Source organism: Scyliorhinus torazame, chromosome 16 (assembly GCF_047496885.1).
Source record: "Scyliorhinus torazame isolate Kashiwa2021f chromosome 16, sScyTor2.1, whole genome shotgun sequence".
NCBI classification, from domain to species: domain Eukaryota; kingdom Metazoa; phylum Chordata; class Chondrichthyes; order Carcharhiniformes; family Scyliorhinidae; genus Scyliorhinus; species Scyliorhinus torazame.
The window spans coordinates 8,096,151-8,115,626 of record NC_092722.1 but is presented as its reverse complement, the minus strand read 5'-3'; the positions used below and the strand labels follow the sequence as shown (position 1 = coordinate 8,115,626).

Here is a 19,476-nt window from a genome sequence, read left to right as displayed (position 1 = left end):
GCTTTGAAATTCAGAAAGGGTGATAAAAACAAGTTTGAATTGGTCCGTATAAACGAATAAGGGCAATTTGACATTAAAAGTTGAAATTTTGGATTTTGTTTCCCTTTTGTTTGTCAAAATAATCATCTGCAGAATTGTGGTGCAGAATATATAAATGACCTGATTTGTTTCTGCAAATATTTTTGAATGGCATTGTGTGCAGAAATGTGCACATCCAGCTCTACAGTAACTCTAAGAAGCATCTCAAAGTCGCGCACGTTGGTGGCTGGAAACACATGCTGTTTAACCTTAAACGGGGCAGCACGGTAGGACAGTGGTTAGCACTGCTGCTTCACAGTGCCAGGGTCCCAGGTTCAATTTCCGGCTTGGGCCTTTGCCTGTGTGGAGGCTGCCCGTTCTCCCCGTGTCTGCGTGGGTTTCCTCCGGGTGCTCCGGTTTCCTCCCACATGTCCCGAAAGATGTGCTTGTTAGGTGAATTGGACATTCTGAATTCTCCCTCTGTGTACCCGAACAGGCACCGGACTGTGGCAACTAGGGGTTTTTCACAGTAACGTCATTGCCGTGTTAATGTAAGACTACTTGCGACAATAATAAAGATTATTATTATTAATGGCAGAGGCTGCTTTATGAAGATAGATTGCATCAAAGGTGGGCAATGCCTAGCTCAGTTTAAAAATATTTGCAGAAAGATATTTTTAGGATTCTGGACCATAATTGTGTGTTTGATTTTTGTACCAAAGTTTTTAAGCATGTTCATCTAACTCATCATAGTCTCCACTTCCCCATGTTTTGTTCATGATTTTAGTTTTTGTTTTCATTCGATTTGAAATTTTGGGTTTAATTTTAATTTTGGTTGTTTTGGGGCATTTTTTTGGTTTTTCTTTTTCAAAGGATGCAGATTCTGATAGTGGGGATGATTCAGACAAGAGATCTTGTGAAGAGAGTTGGCGATTGATAACGTCCCTGAGGGAGAAGCTTCCTCCCAGCAAGCTGCAAACCATTGTAAAAAAGTGTGGCCTACCCAGCAGTGGGAAAAAACACGAACAGATCAAGGTTTACCAGATTCCCAAACGGCGTAAAATTACCAAAGACCCAAAATGGGTGACCTTCTCAGACCTTAAGATCCAGGCCGTAAAGGAGATCTGTTACGAGGTGGCCTTGAATGATTTCAGGCACACTAGGCAAGAGATTGAGGCACTGGCAATTGTTAAAATGAAAGAACTGTGCGCTGCTTATGGGAAGAAGGATCCCAATGAGAGAGATTCTTGGCGAGCCGTGGCAAGGGATGTGTGGGACACGGTGGGTGTTGGAGAGGAACGGATTGAAGATGTAATAGCCACTGTGAAAACTCCCAGTGATGTGGACGACCTCAAGTGCCACGTAGGCAAACTAGAAAATATTTTGCAAGAAGTAAAGAAGCAGAATAATTCAAAGGAAGAAGAGATAAAGGTTCTTCGCAATAAAATGTTGCAGATGGAGAAGGTTTTTCCACTGGTGGATTCTCAGGAGCAGCGAGGGAAACATTTCTCTGGCAATGACCGTAGTAGCGGTGAGGACAAGAAAAACAAATGGGATTCCGTAAATGAGGATGAGACCAGCAAGGATGAGCGCGTTTCAAAACTGATGTCCGAAGATCCAGAGTTCAGGCGCGGCCGTTTGCGATGGATGAGGCAGGAGCAAATACGATTGAAAAGCCTGCAACAGCAAGAGATCACAAAACAGCTGCGCCGGCAGAGCGTGCCGCACAGGTTCATCCCGCCCGAAGATCGGAAACTGCGGTTCCCTTTTAAGAGTAACCCCAGTCACCGAAACTCCTGGAGCCCTGGCACGCACATAATCATAACGGACAAGGAGGCGGTAGAATTTGTCGTGGAAAGGGATTCGAAGGAAGGGGTCAGCACCGAGGAAGATGCGAATGAAATGAACGACCGCGATCAACCCCGTTCATGGTGTCCGTACGGATCAGGCAGGGGGTATAACCATGGTAACCGACAGCAGCACAAGAACGAGCAGCAGATTCGCTGGCGGAGCAACTCGTTCAGCCATGGTCAGCAACGTGGCCTGCGGCGGCAGACCTCAAATTCAACCGAATCATTGCCGTCATCTGATGGCCGTCGAACGCCAGAGTCTGCAGCGCATCATCAGCGGCGCAACCACCCGCGTCCGCATTACTTTAACAGTGGATCTTATGAAAATTGTTTCCAAGCATTTGAATATAGTAGAACTGATAGATCGTATCACAACCATTTCACTACCCCACCAAGAATGCGTCGACAATACTCAGCGCCAAACCTTAAAGCACGAGAAACAACTGTGTAGAACCAACCACTGGGGTAAGCCTCCCCTTCAGAGTCGCCTGGGTGCTTAGCCTGACATTATGTCCAGCTATCGATCTTCCTACATCATTAAAATCCAAACTAAACAGTGGCCAGATTTTTGTTTTATTAACACATTTTGGAAACTGAAAAAGCCAAGCCTGCTTCGTAGGATTCATCTTAATTTTGATCATCCAACCACAATACGAGCTCGTCTTTTGCACTAGTTTTGAAAGCTGACAGCCTAATTATAGATGTACCAAAAATTGGCATTGAGAATTGACACACGACATTTGGTCAGTAAACCTGCTTTCTTCATTTCAAAATTAATTTTATGACACTTGAACTTCAAACCCCATCATCCTATTTATTTGAATTTAAACTGGATAGGAAAATTCGAATGTGTTTCATAAATCTGTGTGTCAATTGGCTAGGTTCTTGACAAACTGATGTACCGAATTTAAGCAAATAGTATTAATATCCTTAATAGGCTCAAATGTTTAATGATCAAGGTGTCACTTAATTTTTGCCTGTTGATATATTTTGAGAAATCAATTTGGTCCAGCGTTAAACTGTCGTTTATGATTTTGGGTGGATTTCCCTATTTATAATCACAATACAATGTATTTTCTGCAAGCTTGCTTCATCAACTCTTAATGAACCTTTGTAAAGGTCCAGATTGAATTTCTGTTTTTTACAAAAGAAAACCCTATGATGATAATGTATATTTTTGTTAAAGAAAACCTTCATGGAGTACCGGGGGGGGGGGGGGGGATACGATGCAGGTGGCTGAGCAATTGCTAATTTTTGAGTTCATATGAATCCAACAAAACGGAGTAGTATTTTCTTTATACAATTTGACTTCTGTGTAATGTGTCCCAATTTATTTACAATATTTTTTGCTTGGCGGAAGAGCAGAATAATCTAGTAGCAAGGTTCATTTTTCAAATAATAAGTTTACAGAGTTAAAAAATTAAAACTACCTCTTCTCCCAACCCCACCCCCACCACCAGAAGTGATCTTTTTGCGACATTTTAAAACTTATCCCGTTTTTGTAGTATTCATTACCATTTGAAATATCACCTGGGTAAACTGAGGGATATTGCATTTCAATCATAAAGTTTGTCCATTTCACTGATAAAGATTGAATAGTTCTTGTGCTTGGTGATTTAGGAGCAAGTTAGCTTTTAAAGGTGTTGCACGTTTGAATGTCTGTGAATGTGTCTCGTAAGGTTGGGATGCAGCTGACCAGAAAGGAACTTCAAACTAACAATGGTGCCTTATCCACCTTAACACATTGCAACAAGCTGTTTAGCACAGGGCTAAATCGCTGGCTTTGAAGGCAGGCCAGCAGCATGGTTCAATTCCTGTAACTGCCTCCCCCCACAGGCGCTGGAATGTGGCAACTAGGGGCTTTTCACAGTAACTTCATTTGAAGCCTACTTGTGACAATAAGCGATTTTCATTTCATTTTCATATGTGCGTCATCGCTTTAGTTTGGCGAGAACTTGCTACAGACATTATTTACCACTTTCCTTTCTAATAGATCACAAGAATAAATTTTTAAAAAAAAAATAGTTTCTCCTTCAGTCATATATCATTTATGTTCGAATTCAATTGTGTGCCAAACGTACCTGAACTCCCGTATGCATTTCATATCTTAGAGGCATTTCAAAATTCCATTGTGCCCTTAAACTTGGGAACTTTCAATTCAACTAATGCAGGAGCCAAATCATTCCAGCATTATTTGCTTTCTCTTAGAAACCTATCAAATATATTTTTAAAAGCTTCATCCCAAAATACTGGAGTGGCGGGGGGGGAAGCTTTCAAAACCTCAATTTCAGAACTAGCATCTATAGGATACACTTTTGGAGATCGATAGTTTGCATGTGAGCTGTTTGATTCAGAGTGATTTAAAACTTTTTCTTTTAAAGATTTGTTTTTTGCTCTCACTTTAACCACATTAATTTCATATTTTAAATAATTATTGCTTATGACCTGAAATGAGGACTATCAACAATCCACATGATGGGTGCTCGGTAGGGAAAGAAAAATCATTTTCGATTTGATGTGATTGAAGTGGTGCCCAGGGTTGCTGTGTACATAACAAAAGTGCCCTCAATTTAATTGAAGTCTTTATCAGCATGCCATAATTTCCTTAACTTTACGTGTGATTAGATGCTTCCTTAAAGAAAAAATATGTACTTTGGCTTATTTCCTCGCTTCTGCGTCCACTCGCTGCGTTTAAATAGGTCAGATCTTGAACATCACTTAATCCTTTTACACCCTGAAAGCTTTGAATTATCATTTCTAAATCTGGGTACCTTTTAACGTTAGTCATGTATTTTTTGGGTCAAAGGAAGTTTGAACATTTCTCCTAGGAGATTTTCTCATGTGTCATCCCGTCTGATTTAAATATTTAGCTTCCAAGTAATTGAATGCTGAATAATGAGCACCCAGAATGAGAACTCCTGAATTTGAAGAAAGAACGTCAGCCACAAGTATAATTGTCCTCTCGAGAAACCATTTCTCCAGAGGACTTTTTTTTTTAACCATGCCTTACTGCTGTCACGGAGCAGTTATCACACCTGGTATAATGACGTCTTCACGGATGACTTGATATAAAATGACCAACTTCCAAAACGTATGGAGTTTTGGTTTTGGTTTACAGGCACTGTCTAGTGTGCTACACTGTTGACATTGACTACTGCAGATTCATTTCACTCCCCTGGTTTAAAAACTTGAATGTCCTTTGATTCATGCATGCTTGTGGCTGTTTGTTTGCAAAGACATTGAGTTTTGAAGAACATTAAGGACCATGGTGTCTCCAAAGCTGCAGATCGACCAGTGCCTTTTCCGTATAGTGCCTAACTAATCCCACTCAAAAAGATATCCCATTTTCCAGGATCATCATTTACATTTTGCAGGAAGGTTTATGTTGATCTTAATAATGATGCATGCCACTAGTTTTTATTTCTTTGATTAAATACACAGAGGTTGGAAAGCAATGCAAAGTGATTTTAACATGGTGCTTCTTGTACAGAAATATGGGAGGGAATCACATACTATACTGGGGCACTTTACCGTCCTGTGGACGGTTCGTTGTCTGCTTTTAAAATGGGCCCTCATGGACATTTGTTACAGCATGACAATCGTTTTTCAGGCGGGCCTTAAGAGTTAGCTAATTGCAGAGTAACATCCAAGTATTTGCAAACTTGTTTTATGCAAGTCCGGTTTTGTAAATTTATGATTTCCGTGACTTTGGAATTGCAATAATTGTGGTCTGACTGATGCCTCTGTATTTAGTTTCACGTTTGCCTTTTCTGGCTACTGTACTGTACGTTGGTGCCCAGTTCAAGTCATTTGCTTGCAAAGTTCTGTTGTAAAAGTTTCAGTCAAATAAAGTGCCAAGTCTTCAAGTTTGTGGTGACTTTTCTCAATAAAAATCTTTCGGATGTGATAGGAATCCACCCACCCCCCCCTCCATTGTTTTTTTTTTTGTCCAACTTTTCATAGTACCGGGTGTTAAATATGATACCTATCTTACGGAATAATTGAGAAATGCGTGTGGAGATTTTTTTTTTATAAAATGACTTTCCACAGGGGTTTCCTATAATTAAAGCTTTCTTGGAACAATCAGAGTGCTCCCGTTGGCAAAGAGGTTTCTACTTTTTGTCTCGCTCAGACCAAGGTTGTGGATAATGGGCGATACTTTTCTCTTTCTTCTGACCGTAACCGTTCTGATGTATGATAGACCCTTCGACTTCTAAATAATTCTGCCTTGGGCAGGTGCGGGAAGGGAAGCGGACCCAGGTCTCTTCCGCAGCCCATAACTTCCCAAATCTGTGCTCACCTGTCCCTCTACTTCTGTTTTCAAGTTAATCCAATTAGTTTTTTGGCCCTGCACTGAAATGGCCACAGTCAGAATGCCGAGGTGTATTAACTACTTGGGATGCCCCATCATGCATTTATTAAGGTAGCATTCAAAAATGTTCATCCAAGCTCCTGATTTACTGTAAACATGCATTCGGAGCAGGTTCACCCAACAAGTTAAGTTCTCAAGGACTGCGCGAATAGAGAACAATTTTGCACAGACTGAAATGAGGAAGTAGTTTGGTCTTGCATAAGCATTCAGTGGCTACATGTCTAATCCCACAAGCGAAAATTAGTTCTACTCTGGTCAGGAGTAAAATGTTACAAGTGCCAGAAGTATAGCATCAGCCCTTCCAAAGGTTCTGCAACATTTTTAAAATCTGATCTGCCGTCTCCTTACTGAAGTGATTTGAAAGCTCCTGTGAATGTCCCGACCGTATGTTGTGTATGACTTGGGTAACACTTGGGAAAACAAGATTCCTTTTCTTTTTGAAAATAGAAGTTTAGCCTTAACTTTAAATTGTAGCCCCCCCCAAAAAAAATACAAAGTGTGGGTTGTGCAGAGGAGGGGCAGACTGCACTTCTGCTCCGATTTGGAGGTGAGCGAAACGGGGATCAAACTTGCTTGAATTTCAACTCTAAGGCCCTGATGTTCTTCGCCCTAAAAATGTTAAATCGCTTGCTAACAGGCTAGTTTAAGTTTCTAGTTTGTTAACTTACTGGAGCTAAAACAAGTATCCACATTTTAATAAACCGACTCTACTGGCAATGAAAGATTTCTCCACAGCAGTGTTCCACTTTTAATGTAATGATTGTGGTACCAGCATCCAAAAATGGCAAAGTTTCATTGTATCATAGAATCCCTACAGTGCAGTGCAGAAGGAGGCCATTCAGCCCATTGAGTAAGGGTAGCACAGTGGTTAGCACAGTTGCTTCACAGCTCCAGAGTCCCAGCTTCGATTCCTGGCTTGGGTCACTGTCTCTGCGGAGCCTGCACGTTCTCCCCGTGTCTGCGTGGGTTTCCCCCGGGTGCTCCGGTTTCCTCCCACAGTCCAAAGATGAGCAGGTTAGGTGGATTGGCCATGCTAATTTGCCCTTGGGTTAGGTGCGGTTTGCTGGGTTATGGGATGGGGTGGAGGTGTGGGGTGCTCTTTCTAAGAGCCGGCGCAGACTCGATGGGCCGAACGACCTCCTTCTGCACTGTAAATTCTATGGGTCTGCACCGACGCTCTGAAAGAGCACCCTACCTAGGGTTAGGCCCCATCCAAATTTGAACACGCCCAGCTTATCGTTCTATAAATACAAAATTTGAAGACCGCAATTGAAGTTCAATGCAGATGGATGTGTGAGGTTGCACATTTTGTTTGGAAGCATGAAGAGGTCACTTTATTGCTTGGAAAGTACAAGTCTGGGAGGATAGAGGTGCAAAGAGATCACGGAGTAAAATTACATCAATCACTCAAAAGTTGTGCCACAGATTAGCAAGGTCGTTTTTCAAAAAAACAAAAGGAAACCGAACAATATTTCTATGGGGATAGGAATTGAAAAGTAGGGAAGTTATGCTAAAACTTTATCGAACCTTGGTTAGACTGCACAGTACTGCATGCTGTTCTGGCCACCATATTTTGTAAAGGATGTAGTGACACTGCAGGGCAAACGTACCAGGAAAGGACAGAGTAGCTTTTTTTCTTTTCAAAAAATGAAGGCCGATCGGTGACCTAATGGAGGTCCTTAAAGCAGTGAAATGTTTTGATAGAATGGATTAAGCGGAACTAGAAGCCATCAATGCAAGATGGTCACCAAGATTTCCAATAGGGAATTTGTGAGCAACATCCTTGCCGAAAGAGCGGTGAAAATGTGGAACTTGCAACCGCAGGGAGTGATTGAAGTGTGGAGATGCACTTAAAGGGGAAACTAGACCAGCCTTTGAGGGTGAAGGGAATAGAAGGTTGTGATTATAGCTGTAGATGAGGAAAGATGAGAGGAGGTTTGAGTGGGGCATAAACACCAGCTTGGACTGAACGCCTGATCCTGTGCCGTTTATCCTGTGTAATCTTTTATAATCCTATGATAAAATGGTGCTGTAAAAAATTGCTGCTGGCAGTAAAGTTTTAAATATTTCTTTTACCTGTACGTGACCCAAGATAAAAACTCCGTTTTGCCGACACAACTTGTGTCTTCTGTGTTGTCCTCACCAGCGAGATCAAAGCTCCAAAACTAACAATATTAATTCTGAACACCAGAGAGTTTAAAATAAAACTAACTCTGCACGATTTGGTGATTGCACCCGGTGAGGATCCTAAGAATTTTTGAAAAATGCATTGATAAACTGCACCTAAGTGGGATTTCTTTTTTTAAATATAAATTTAGAGTATCCAATTCATTTTTCCAATTAAGGGGCAATTTAGAGCGGCCAATCTACCTATTTTGCACAACTTTGGGTTGTGGGGGCGAAACCCACGCAGACACGAGGAGAATGTGCAAACTCCACACGGGCAGTGACCCAGAGCCGGGACCGAACCTGGGACCTCGGTGCCGTGAGGCAACCGTGCTAACCACTGCGTCACCGTGCTGCCCAAGTGGGATTTCTTAATGAATTCCAATTGCCAACTCTAATATAGATGGGCCTTTCCCACCTGCTCCCCAGTATGCAGCAGGGCATATTGAAATAGGTGCAAGATGCAGAGGCTGCAGCCCCAAAATTCAAACTTGATTGCAGTGCACCTTTTACCTCTGTTCTGGGCATCTGCGATTGAGAAGACAGCGGGCACCTTTGACTTCTGACCAGCCAATTTACTTAAATCATTAATGGCATGTGGATATTGTTGCCATGGCCACCATTTATTGGTCATCCCTAATTAGAGTCATAGAATTTACAGTGCAGAAAGAGGCCATTCGGCCCATTGAGTCTGCACCGGCTCTTGGAAAGAGCCCCCTACCTAAGCCCGCACCCCACCTAACCTTTATTTTCGGTCACTAAGGGCAATTTATCATGGCCAATCCACCTAACCTGCACATCTTTGGACTGTGGGGGGGAAACCGGAGCACCCGGAGGAAACCCACGCAGACACGGGGAGGACGTGCAGACTCCGCACAGACAGTGACCCAAGCCGGAATCGAACCTGGGACCCTGGAGCTGTGAAGCAATTGTGCTAACCACTGTGCTACCGTACCACCCTCAAGAAGATGGTGCTCAGCTGCCTTCTTGAGTCGCCGCAACCCGTGTGGTGTTGGTATACTGAGAGCGCTGTTAGGTGGGGATTTTCAGGGCTTTGGCTCAGCGACAGTGAAGGGGCAGCAGTATAATGCCGATGGTATTCTCCAGTGCCTGCTGCCTTTGTCCTTCCACATCCTGTTCATTCGGCATTGGCTTTGACACGTGGTGAAGCAGTGTCGTTGGTTCGGTCTTTCGACTTGAACTGGAGTTTCCTTCCCCATGTGATTCAGTGCAAATAAATTACTTATTTAGGAATCTCATCCTCTTTTTGAGTCCTTCAAACATAATTTTGCATGCACAGTGGTTAGCATTGTTGTCTGTGCGGAGTCTGCACGTTCTCCCCGTGGGTTTCCTCCGGGCGCTCCGGTTTCCTCCCACAAGTCCTGAAAGGCGTGCTTGTTGGGTGAATTGGACGTTCTGAATTCTCCCTCGGTGTACCCGAACAGGCGCCGGAGTGTGGCGACTAGGGGATTTTCACAGTAACTTCATTGCGGTGTTAATGCAAGCCTACTTGTGACACTAATCGAGATTATAAAACCAATGTCATTTACTCCTCAACAAATCAGATGCTAGTCGAGCACAGACTGTTGTGGTGATCTGAACCAAAATGCTGGATTTACACAGCACGTCATTCAGCAGCTGGACAAGGAAAAGATTGGTCTTGACATTTTGGCTGTGTGTGTTTCTTAAAATGCCACTGCATTTGCATAACTGAGTTTAGATGGAAATATGCAGAAAACTACAGAACCTGTCTTTTGAGATGTTTATTGTTCATATGTGTATTTGCATAATTTACTGTTTTTATTTGACTTGCAGGATTTCCATTTTGTCCATTGTTTATTTAATTTAACAGGGACCAAATGTTTGTAACAAGTGATAGGTTTGAGGAAGAGATTGGATTGGTTTAGGAGGGCGTCGCAGAGGGTAAATCCCCCAAACGGCTGCAGGCTCGGCCATCAAAGGCTGCAATGGAAGGGTCAATGAATGGATACATATAGAACATTTGAGTCAGAAAACCGGAGGGACGGACGGCACGGTGGGGCAGTGGGTTTGACCCCGGCTCTGGGTCACTGTCTGTGTGGAGTTTGCACATTCTCCCCATGTCTCCTCACAACCCAAAGATGTGCAGGGTAGGTGGATTGACCACACTAAATTGCCCCTTAATTGGAAAAAAAAACCACAAGAAAACTGGAGGGACTGGGAAGCCATAAGATGTAGAAGCAGGCCATTCGGCCCATCATGACTGCTCCGCCATTCAATCAGATCATGACTGATCTGATAATCCTCAACTCCACTTTCCCACCGTTTCCCCATAACCCTTGATGCCCTTACTCTAAAAATCTCTTGAACATACTTAAAACCCAGCTTCTACAGCTCACTGTGGTAAAGAATTCCACAGTTTCACTACCCTCTGTGAAAAGAAATTCCTCCTCCTCTCTGTCTTCAATAGAACACCCATTACTCTGAGATGACTGGTCCTAGACTCGCCCTCAAGGGGAAACAACCTCTCGGCACCTACCCTGTCAAACCCCCTGAGAATCCGATATGTCTCAATAAGGTGAACTTCAATCTGGACCAGACTGCAGAAGGACTTGCATTTTAATTTTGATTCTTGGGGGATGGAGGGCTTGTGTACACTGGTGAGGATGGAGGTAATTAATTGAGTATCCAAATCTGACTCCAAAGAAAGCATTTGGACCTTCTGGAGATTATGGAGGTCAAGAGAGCATTGGGAGGTTGAGTCTACAGGTGATAACGATGTAAAACAGGATTGAGGCAGGATTAGTTATAAGGCGGTGATAGAGTCAGTCCGTGTTACAGAGCTGAAAGTTGTAGTTATGAATAGGATGTCAGTTTTGAAGCTCAATTGTATGTTGAACAGATCATTGAAGTTTTACACGCTTGTTCAACAGTGAGTACATTAGCATAGTGGTTAGCGCAATTGCTTCACAGCTCTCGGGTCCCAGGTTCGATTCCCGGCTTGGGCCACTGTCTGTGTGGAGTCTGCACATCCTCCCCGTGTGTGCGTGGGTTTCCTCCGGGTGCTCCGGTTTCCTCCCACAGTCCAAAGACGTGCAGGTTAGGTCAATTGGCCATGATAAATTGCCCACAGTGTCCAAAAAAAAAAAAAGATTAGTTGGGATCATGGGGATATGGTGGAGGTGTGGGCATAGGTAGGGCGCAGACTCGATGGGCCAAATTGCTGCCTTCTGCACTGTAAATTCTATGAGTAGGAGAGAGGAGCTGATGTGAACATTTTGATTGTGGCCACAAACTATATCTTTGATTTCCCAGTTGTTCAGTTGGCAGAATTTCTGATCCATCTATGACTGAATATCAGACGTGCAATCTGCTGGCACAAGGGTGGTGGTGAAGCTTAGAGAAGCGGGAGAGAAGTTGAACTCTTGTATTATCAGCGTACACATGGAAACAGGATCCCCCCCCCCCCCCCCCCGTGCTTCTGGATGATGTCACAAGAGGTGCAGCATGAAAGCTGGGAACGCGATCTGATTTGCCAATAAATTGTACCGTGCAGCATCAGAATTTGATGACACAAAACTAGGTGGGAAGGTTGGTTGTGAGGAGGATGCAAGGGGGCTAAGTTAACGGGTAAGAATATGGTAGGTGGAATACAATGTGAATAATTGTGACGTTATCCACTTTGGTAGAGAAAACAGGAAGGCAGAGTACTTCTTAAATGGTGAGCGATTGGGAAGTGTTGATGTCCATGGGGACCCTGGGTGCCCTTGTTCGTGAGTCGCTAAAAGCTAGTATGCTGGTGCAGCAGGCAATTAGGAAGGCATGTTGACTTTCATCGCAAGAGGATTTGAGTACAGGTGTAAAGACATCTTACTGCAATTGTAGAGCACCTTGGTGAGACTGCACCTGTATCACTGTGTACAGTTTTGGTCTCCTTATCTAAGGTAAGATATACTTGCCACAGACGGAGTACAATGGAGGTTCACCAGACTAATACCTAGGAAGGCAGGGATTGTTTTATGATGGGAGATTGAGGAAAATGAGCCTGTATCCCCTCGAGTTTTGAAGAGTGAGAGATAATCTCCATGAGACGTCCTACAAGGGGCTGACAGAATGGACAGGATGTTTCCCCTAGCGGCTGAGTCTAGAAAGAAGGGCCATCGTCTCGGAATAAGGGGCAGGCGGGCCATTTGGTACTGAGATGAGGAGGAATTTCTTCATTCAGGGGGAGGTGGTGAATTTTTGGAATTCTCTGCCCTGCCCCCAGAGGGCTGTGGAAGCTCAGTTATTGAACATGTTCAAGACCAAAGTCAATATATTCCTGGAGACTGATGACATCAAGGATTAATGGGGCTAGGGCAGGAAAATGGTGTGGAGGTAGATGGTCAGGCACGATCTAATTGAATTGTGGAGTGGGCTCGATGGGCTGAATGGCTTGCTCCTGCTGCAATGCTCGTATATTCCTACTGTTTTTCATATTCAAAACAAAATGATTGCCAACTTTGTGAACTACTGCCTCCTAGGGGTTGTTCTGTAATGGTGCATCCTCGCAAGGTAATGTTTGAAGGTAATTTGTTTTCTCTTCCTTCATCCTATCCAGGCCTGAACTTTGATTCTGTGTTTGTAGGTAATGTAGAAGTAATTGAGGAGCATGAATGAGTTTTTTTTTCCAAAACTGTAGACCCGCTAGATTACCAGTAAGCCTGGGTCAAGATGAGCCCTTCAGTTTAATTGAACAGCAAGCTGTGTCAATATTGGAACTTCTCTTCCAAGAAAATTACATTTGGATTTTGGTATCCATGGCATTGAAATTGCCTTCACTTCCAAGCAAATGTGACTCTCATACTTAATTACATCTATTCCTGTCTGTGAGCTATTATAACTTTTAATATGTGAACGTACTAAAATTACCATGGTCTGTAATTAGTAATTAACTTTGGAAGTTAATTAACATTATAAAGCAACAGTGGAGATTAGTATTAGTATCGACTAACCCCCTAGTATGGTGCCAGACTTGTGATACATCAATTGCTTATAGTAATTAAACTTTATTAATAAATAACATAGCTCTGTTACAATACTGAAGAGATGCTAATGTTAAAAAGTCATATAATAGTGTGACTGTAACCGGACTGGGTTGGTTATCAATTATAGTTTCGCATTCGTTCACCTTTCTGCTCCACTGAGGAGAACTATATTCTTTTGTGTGGCCATTAATCTCGATGTGCTCACCGATTTATATTGGTAGCTCTTGTGTTTTTGTTCTATTTTGATTGGGGGGTGGGGGAAGATATTGTATTAACTGTTTCCGTGGCCTCCAATTTATAAAATCTAAGCCCACAAACGAGGGAAAAGAGACAGCTAGTTTAGAGATACCGTACTTGGGAATATATATGTACGGTAGCACAGTGGTTAGCATTGTCGCTTCACAGTGCCAGGGTCCCAGGTTCGATTCCCAGCTTGGGTCTCTGTGTGGAGTCTGCACGTTCTCCCCGTGTCTGCGTGGGTTTCCTCCGGGTGCTCCGGTTTCCTCCCACAAGACGTGCTGTTAGGTGAATTGGACATTCTGAATTCTCCCTCTGCGTACCCGAACAGGCGCCGGAATGTGGCGACTAGGGATTTTCACGGTAACTTCTTTGCAGTGTTAATGTAAGCCTACTTGTGACAATAATAAAGATTATAGATTATAAGACTTTAACTGAATGTGGGTCCTTTTTAAAATTTTATCAAACACTTGTTCTTTAATGTTGCAACCAAGCTGGTATTTTAATACATGCCTAATTGCTTTGTAAAAAGAATTAGGATCTCTTCCCCTCTTTCTTCTCCCCCCCCCAAAACCATCGCCACTTTTATGGTCTCGATCTTTTTAAGACGAGGTGAAGGAAAGTACCTACATCTGACTCTATAGGTGCAAGTCAAATCCTGGATCACACAACAAGATATGTTACTGTACGGAAGGCAGTAAGCAATTGATCTTTTAGACTCCTAGTCTTTGATTTACAGAACCTTGTTGGTTCTCTGCTGTTGTCCTTTCTTCTACACGTCTTCTGTCTTTATTGCTAGGACTATGAGAGTAAGCTCGAAGCTTTACAGAAACAAGTGGAAACCCGTTCGCTGGCTGCAGAAACAACCGAAGAAGAGGAGGAGGAAGAGGAAGAAGAAGGTGATGTCATTTGATTCATCATGATTTTGTTCATTAATTCTGCTTCCAGGTGCTAATAAGCTCTCCCGGTTAAAACCTATGGGGTGGGGGGGCAATTCAAAATGTCCATTGCCATTCGATGTAAGATATGACCCTAATGGACTTGGCATCTTCTACAAAGCAAAATATAAAAATGTACTTAAATATGGGACAGGGCTGAAAGAGAAGGAGGGAAGAGTGACACTATGGTTCAATATGTTTGGGTTTTGAAATGAAATTATGACTAAGTATACTATCTGGTTTGCAATAGTCGTGTGGATTCTACCTTGAAGGAATGCCTGACGGCAACCGTGATACAGGAAGTTCAGTAAAGCCCCTCACTGAGAAAACACTAAAGGAGTATAGTTACCCTTAAACATGATGTGGAGATGTTGGAGTGGGGTGGGCGCAGTAAGAAGTCTTACAACACCAGGTTAAAGTCCAACAGGTTTATTTGGAATCACAAACTTTCGGAGCGTAGCTCCTTCATCAGGTGAGTGAAGAGATAGGTTACACAGCTATACAAGCTTTGTTTGTGTAACCTATCTTTTCACTCACCTGATGAAGGAGCTACGCTCCAAAAGCTCGTGATTCCAAATAAACCTGTTGGACTTTAACCTGGTGTTGTAAGATTTCTTAATGAAATATGATGTCAGGAAGTGAAGAAAAAATAGATTTTTGAACCCTGGAAATACTGCAGAGAGGTCGCAGCTCACAGAAAGGCACACTCCAATGTGAAAATGGGCGCTAAAAAGGGAGTTGAAGAAAAGCACTGAGCTACTGAGAAAGGGCAGAGGAAATGCATGCAAAGGCTGAAAGTAAACATTAGTTGGGTAATTTTCCACTCTCACCTCCAGTCGAATTGAAAAGTGATGCTTGGCAAAACTGGCAGTTTTTGCACTTAGATTGGCAAAACTATGAGATTGCGGCAGACTTAATTAATAAGCCTGAACCGATAAGAGTGGCCACACTCCTGTCACGGCTGGGGAGGGACTGCTACAAAGTGCATACCACCCTAAATCTAACCAACAAAGAAAAAAAAAGACAACAAGAGATTTTGAAAACCTTGAACGATCGCTTTGGACCCCGAGTGAATGTTATGCATGAACGCTATGCCTTCAACACTAGAGTCAGGGTGCCAAAGTGGCCATTGAGCAATATATGATGGCAGTAACACAGCTAGCATGTGAATTAGGTCTGCTAAAAGATGACCTGGTCAAAGATAGATTAGTCTTAGGCACGCGAGACCCCTCGGTGAGAGCAGGTCTACTGAAAGATGAGAAACCGACACTAAAGGAAGTGATAGGTACATGTCAAAATGTGTAAGTTGTGAAACGTCAGCTCAAGCATAAGTGCAGCAGAGCAGACCAGGAGATGTATTCTGCTGAGAAACATTCAGGCTGAAAGAACAGAGCCATCGCAGTTGAAGTGGCAAGATGTAAGTAGTGCAGATGACATCATACAAAGGTAAAGAAGGATTGCCCAACATGGGGAAAGCAGCGTTTTGATTGCAAGAACGTTGGATTTTTTATTTGGTATGATAAGGGGAATGTTTGGGTTGTGAAATACGATCATGACTAAGTGTACTAAGGGTAGCACAGTGGTTAGCACAGTTGCTTCACAACCCCTTCACAGCTCCAGGGTCCCAGGTTCGATCCCCGGCTTGGGTCACTGTCTGTGCAGAGCCTGCACGTTCTCCCCGTGCCTGCGTGGGTTTCCTCCTGGTGCTCCGGTTTCCTCCCACAGTCCAAAGATGTGCTGGTTAGGTGGACTGGCCACGCTAAATTGTCCCTTGATCCCCTTAGGTGGGGATAGGGTGGAGGTGTGGGGGTGTTCTTTCCAAGGGGGTGGTGCAGACTCGATGGGCCGAATGGCCTCCTGCACTGTAAATTCTATGTCTATGTTCTAAGTACTACCTGGCTTGCCTTAGTCATGTGACCTCTACCGCAAGGGAATGACTGGGGGCAGCCACGATACGGGCAATTCAATAAAGCCCCTCTCTGAAAACACACAGAAGCACAGCTGTACTTACACTTGAAATGCAATACATTTAATTGCACCTCTTTTCTATGAACCTTTTGTCTGCACTCCTTGTTATTCTATCATGGGAATTTCCTGCTGCAGTTTATCTTTACACACAATCACAAGGCCCCTTGAGATTTTAACGAGACATTGAGCAGCCTATCAAGTGACTGTAGTCGACATTCTCCTCATTCAAGCAAAACAATGATAAAATGAGTCTTGTCAACTTTCTCTTTAGTCACTCGATAGAATGTTAGGCAAGTTTCAGCGGCGATGCGATCCCCCTGCAATCCTGTTGAGAGAGTGAATAAAATGCCACATGGTTCAGCCAGACCAGCCTGAGAGATTGATGGAAGAAGATACTCTGCCATCATGAATTCTTCCCTGATCGGGGGGGAAACGGCTATAACCCTTTCATTTATTCCCCCCCAAAAGGTCTTCAGACCCACCCTGCATTGGAGACATGGAGTGATTAAGCACTGGCGGTCTGTCCAACCAATAGGTGAAAGTAAGAATAGGAAAGTAATACTAAGTTCGTGCTTTCTGGCAGATGGTGAAATCTTCAGCACTGGCCTTCCTCAATCGCGACCAATAGAAGCGTCTGAGGGAGGTGTAAATGCATGGCCAATCTGTGGAAAAACTCTGGGCAAATGCTCCCTGACTTCGCTAAAATATTCAGGCAAACTGCAAGGGGACCTGAGCACTTGTGACCCATAACTAAATGTATTTAACTAATATCCTATTCACCTTTCCCTGATCTATCCCAATTTCTTGGCGCATAGAATTATACGAGATTGGGAAAGGACGTTTCCATTGAGCAGGCTGGTCCCAGAGGACGTTAATTTCCCGATTTCACAGTGACAGTCAGTCTATTCTCGTTCTTTGCAAAGTTGACCTTTGGAATACAGTGTTCCACTTTGCCTTCTCCATCTTTGCCTTACAATTGGAATGGACCATATAGTTCCGGTCTTGCACAAAAGGCAGAGATAGGTTTCCCCCTCAGGAGTGGGCTGGAGGGCATTGGAGGGGTGGGGGGGAAAGAGAGAGGAGGGCAGTGGGGGATGCCTATTCCTTTCCTGACTCCCTTCCATTCAGTTAGGGCTGAGATAATGCGAGGACAGCCTTCCTGTTGGGAGGACAGTTAAGGGCCTCAACCGCTACTGTTGGAATTCAGACAGCAAATGTGAGTAAGGGGTGGGAAGTGTCCGATGGTTCTATGCCACCTAGGGAGTGGTCCTCCTGATTGGGTTCACCAAGAACCCCCTCCACAAGACCAGCAATGACAACCGCTCCCAGTAGGGCTGCTGGCACTGAGGAGCAACTGGCCCTTTAATTGGCTGACTGCTCTTAGAGATCGAATGGGAGGGGCGATCTCTGCTCTCGGAAGGACTAAATTCCTGATATGATTGCCTGATGGCCATGCATTTGCGCCGGGGTTCCCGGAAATGGGCGCAGCAAGGCCAGTGGACAGGGTCACCACCAGAACCATGAAATTCAATCCCAAATGTCACAGTGTGTAGAACTTAGTTTCTGCGGGATATTGAGACCTCAATTTTTAAAGAAGAGTTCTTTTGGGTTTCGAGCAAAATTAGCAAAAATATTGATTATCCTGAAATTCCCTCTAAATAAATATCAAATAAATTGATTGCTGATATCTGATTGTAAAAGTTATTACCAGATCTGAGCTGACATGCTTTAATGGTTTACCACTGTTTGGTTATTAATGACCGTTGATAAATTTCTGTCCTAAATGCCATGTGAATTTTGGTTTGCCCCCATAGCCCGCTGGACCCAACATGATTACGAGCTAGCTGAGTGGGCATTCAGGAAATGGAAATATCACCAGTTCACCTCTTTGCGTGACTTACTATGGGGAAATGCTGTCTATCTGAAGGAGGCTAATGCTATTAGCGTTGAACTGAAGAAAAAGGTACCGCATTACTGTTGTGCCCCACTTAATAGCAGTAACTCCCTCGTGACATTTTTAACTCCTTCTGTGAACTTTCCTAAACCATCGTTTAAATTAAATCAACTCTAGGCTGAAACCCCGGTTGACTGCTCAAAAATATTGGCCTTCCGCCTGTGCTGCTGCTGAATGTACTGAGCTTGTGCTGACAGCTTGTGCTATTCTGGTCTAGAATGTACTCTTCAGAAAAAGCGCAGAAGCTGCCCCCACAAAAGAATATTGCTCTACAGAGCTGATGTCAGGGGGAAAAAAGTGCTGATGTTTCTTTTCAATTATGCACTGGTGTTAATACTGTTGGGTAGAGATGTGAAAGTTGTATTGGACCAATCAACATTAATTAGTCACTACTTTTAGAGGATTGAGAAACATGCAGAATTACTTTTACGGTCGCGTTTGAACGGAGTAACAAATCTAGCTGGTTTTGAATTTTGGAGTCAAAACATCTTTTTGTGAAACTTGACCTGTCACTCTGAAGCGCTTTGGATCAAATTACTCTTCCTAATGCGTGGGTCAGGCATCAATTCACAATTAATAAGTTTTAACTTGCAGAATGCTGGAATATGAGGTCCTACATCTATAACCAGTTGCAGAGCATGATGTACTTCACCCTAACATGATGGCGGATTTTCCTATTGTATCATAAATTAAATAGGAGCAGGAGTGTGTCTTACTGCCCTTTGAACTTGCGTCACCATTCAGTTAGATCATGGCCGATCATCTACTTTGCTCCAGTTCTCCCCTAGTATCCACAAGTCTGTCGATTTCTGTCTTGCCGATACTCTTAACTGAGCATCTGCAGCTCTTTGGGTTGGAGAATACCAAAGATTCACAAGTGTCCCCGTGAAGAACTTTCTTCTCATCTCTGACCTGAATCTCCAGCCTCTTGTTCTGAGACTGTGACGTCTAATTCTAGACTCCCTAG

The 19,476-nt window shown here is 43.4% G+C and overlaps 1 protein-coding gene across 15 annotated transcripts in view; it reads left to right on the top strand.

Moving 5' to 3' along the window:
* The window catches only part of kif1b (kinesin family member 1B), a 231,679-nt gene that overhangs the window by 133,060 nt on the left and 79,143 nt on the right, over positions 1 to 19,476 (top strand). For 13 of the 15 annotated variants that reach the window (XM_072477876.1, XM_072477878.1, XM_072477875.1 and 10 more), the window contains 2 exons: positions 14,449 to 14,548; positions 18,370 to 18,518. In XM_072477876.1, the coding sequence (XP_072333977.1) occupies positions 14,449 to 14,548; positions 18,370 to 18,518 (249 nt within the window). Of the gene's footprint in view, positions 1 to 891; positions 5,735 to 14,448; positions 14,549 to 18,369; positions 18,519 to 19,476 lie in introns of those variants that run through there. The other 2 variants (XM_072477888.1, XM_072477890.1) reach the window with 1 other exon arrangement.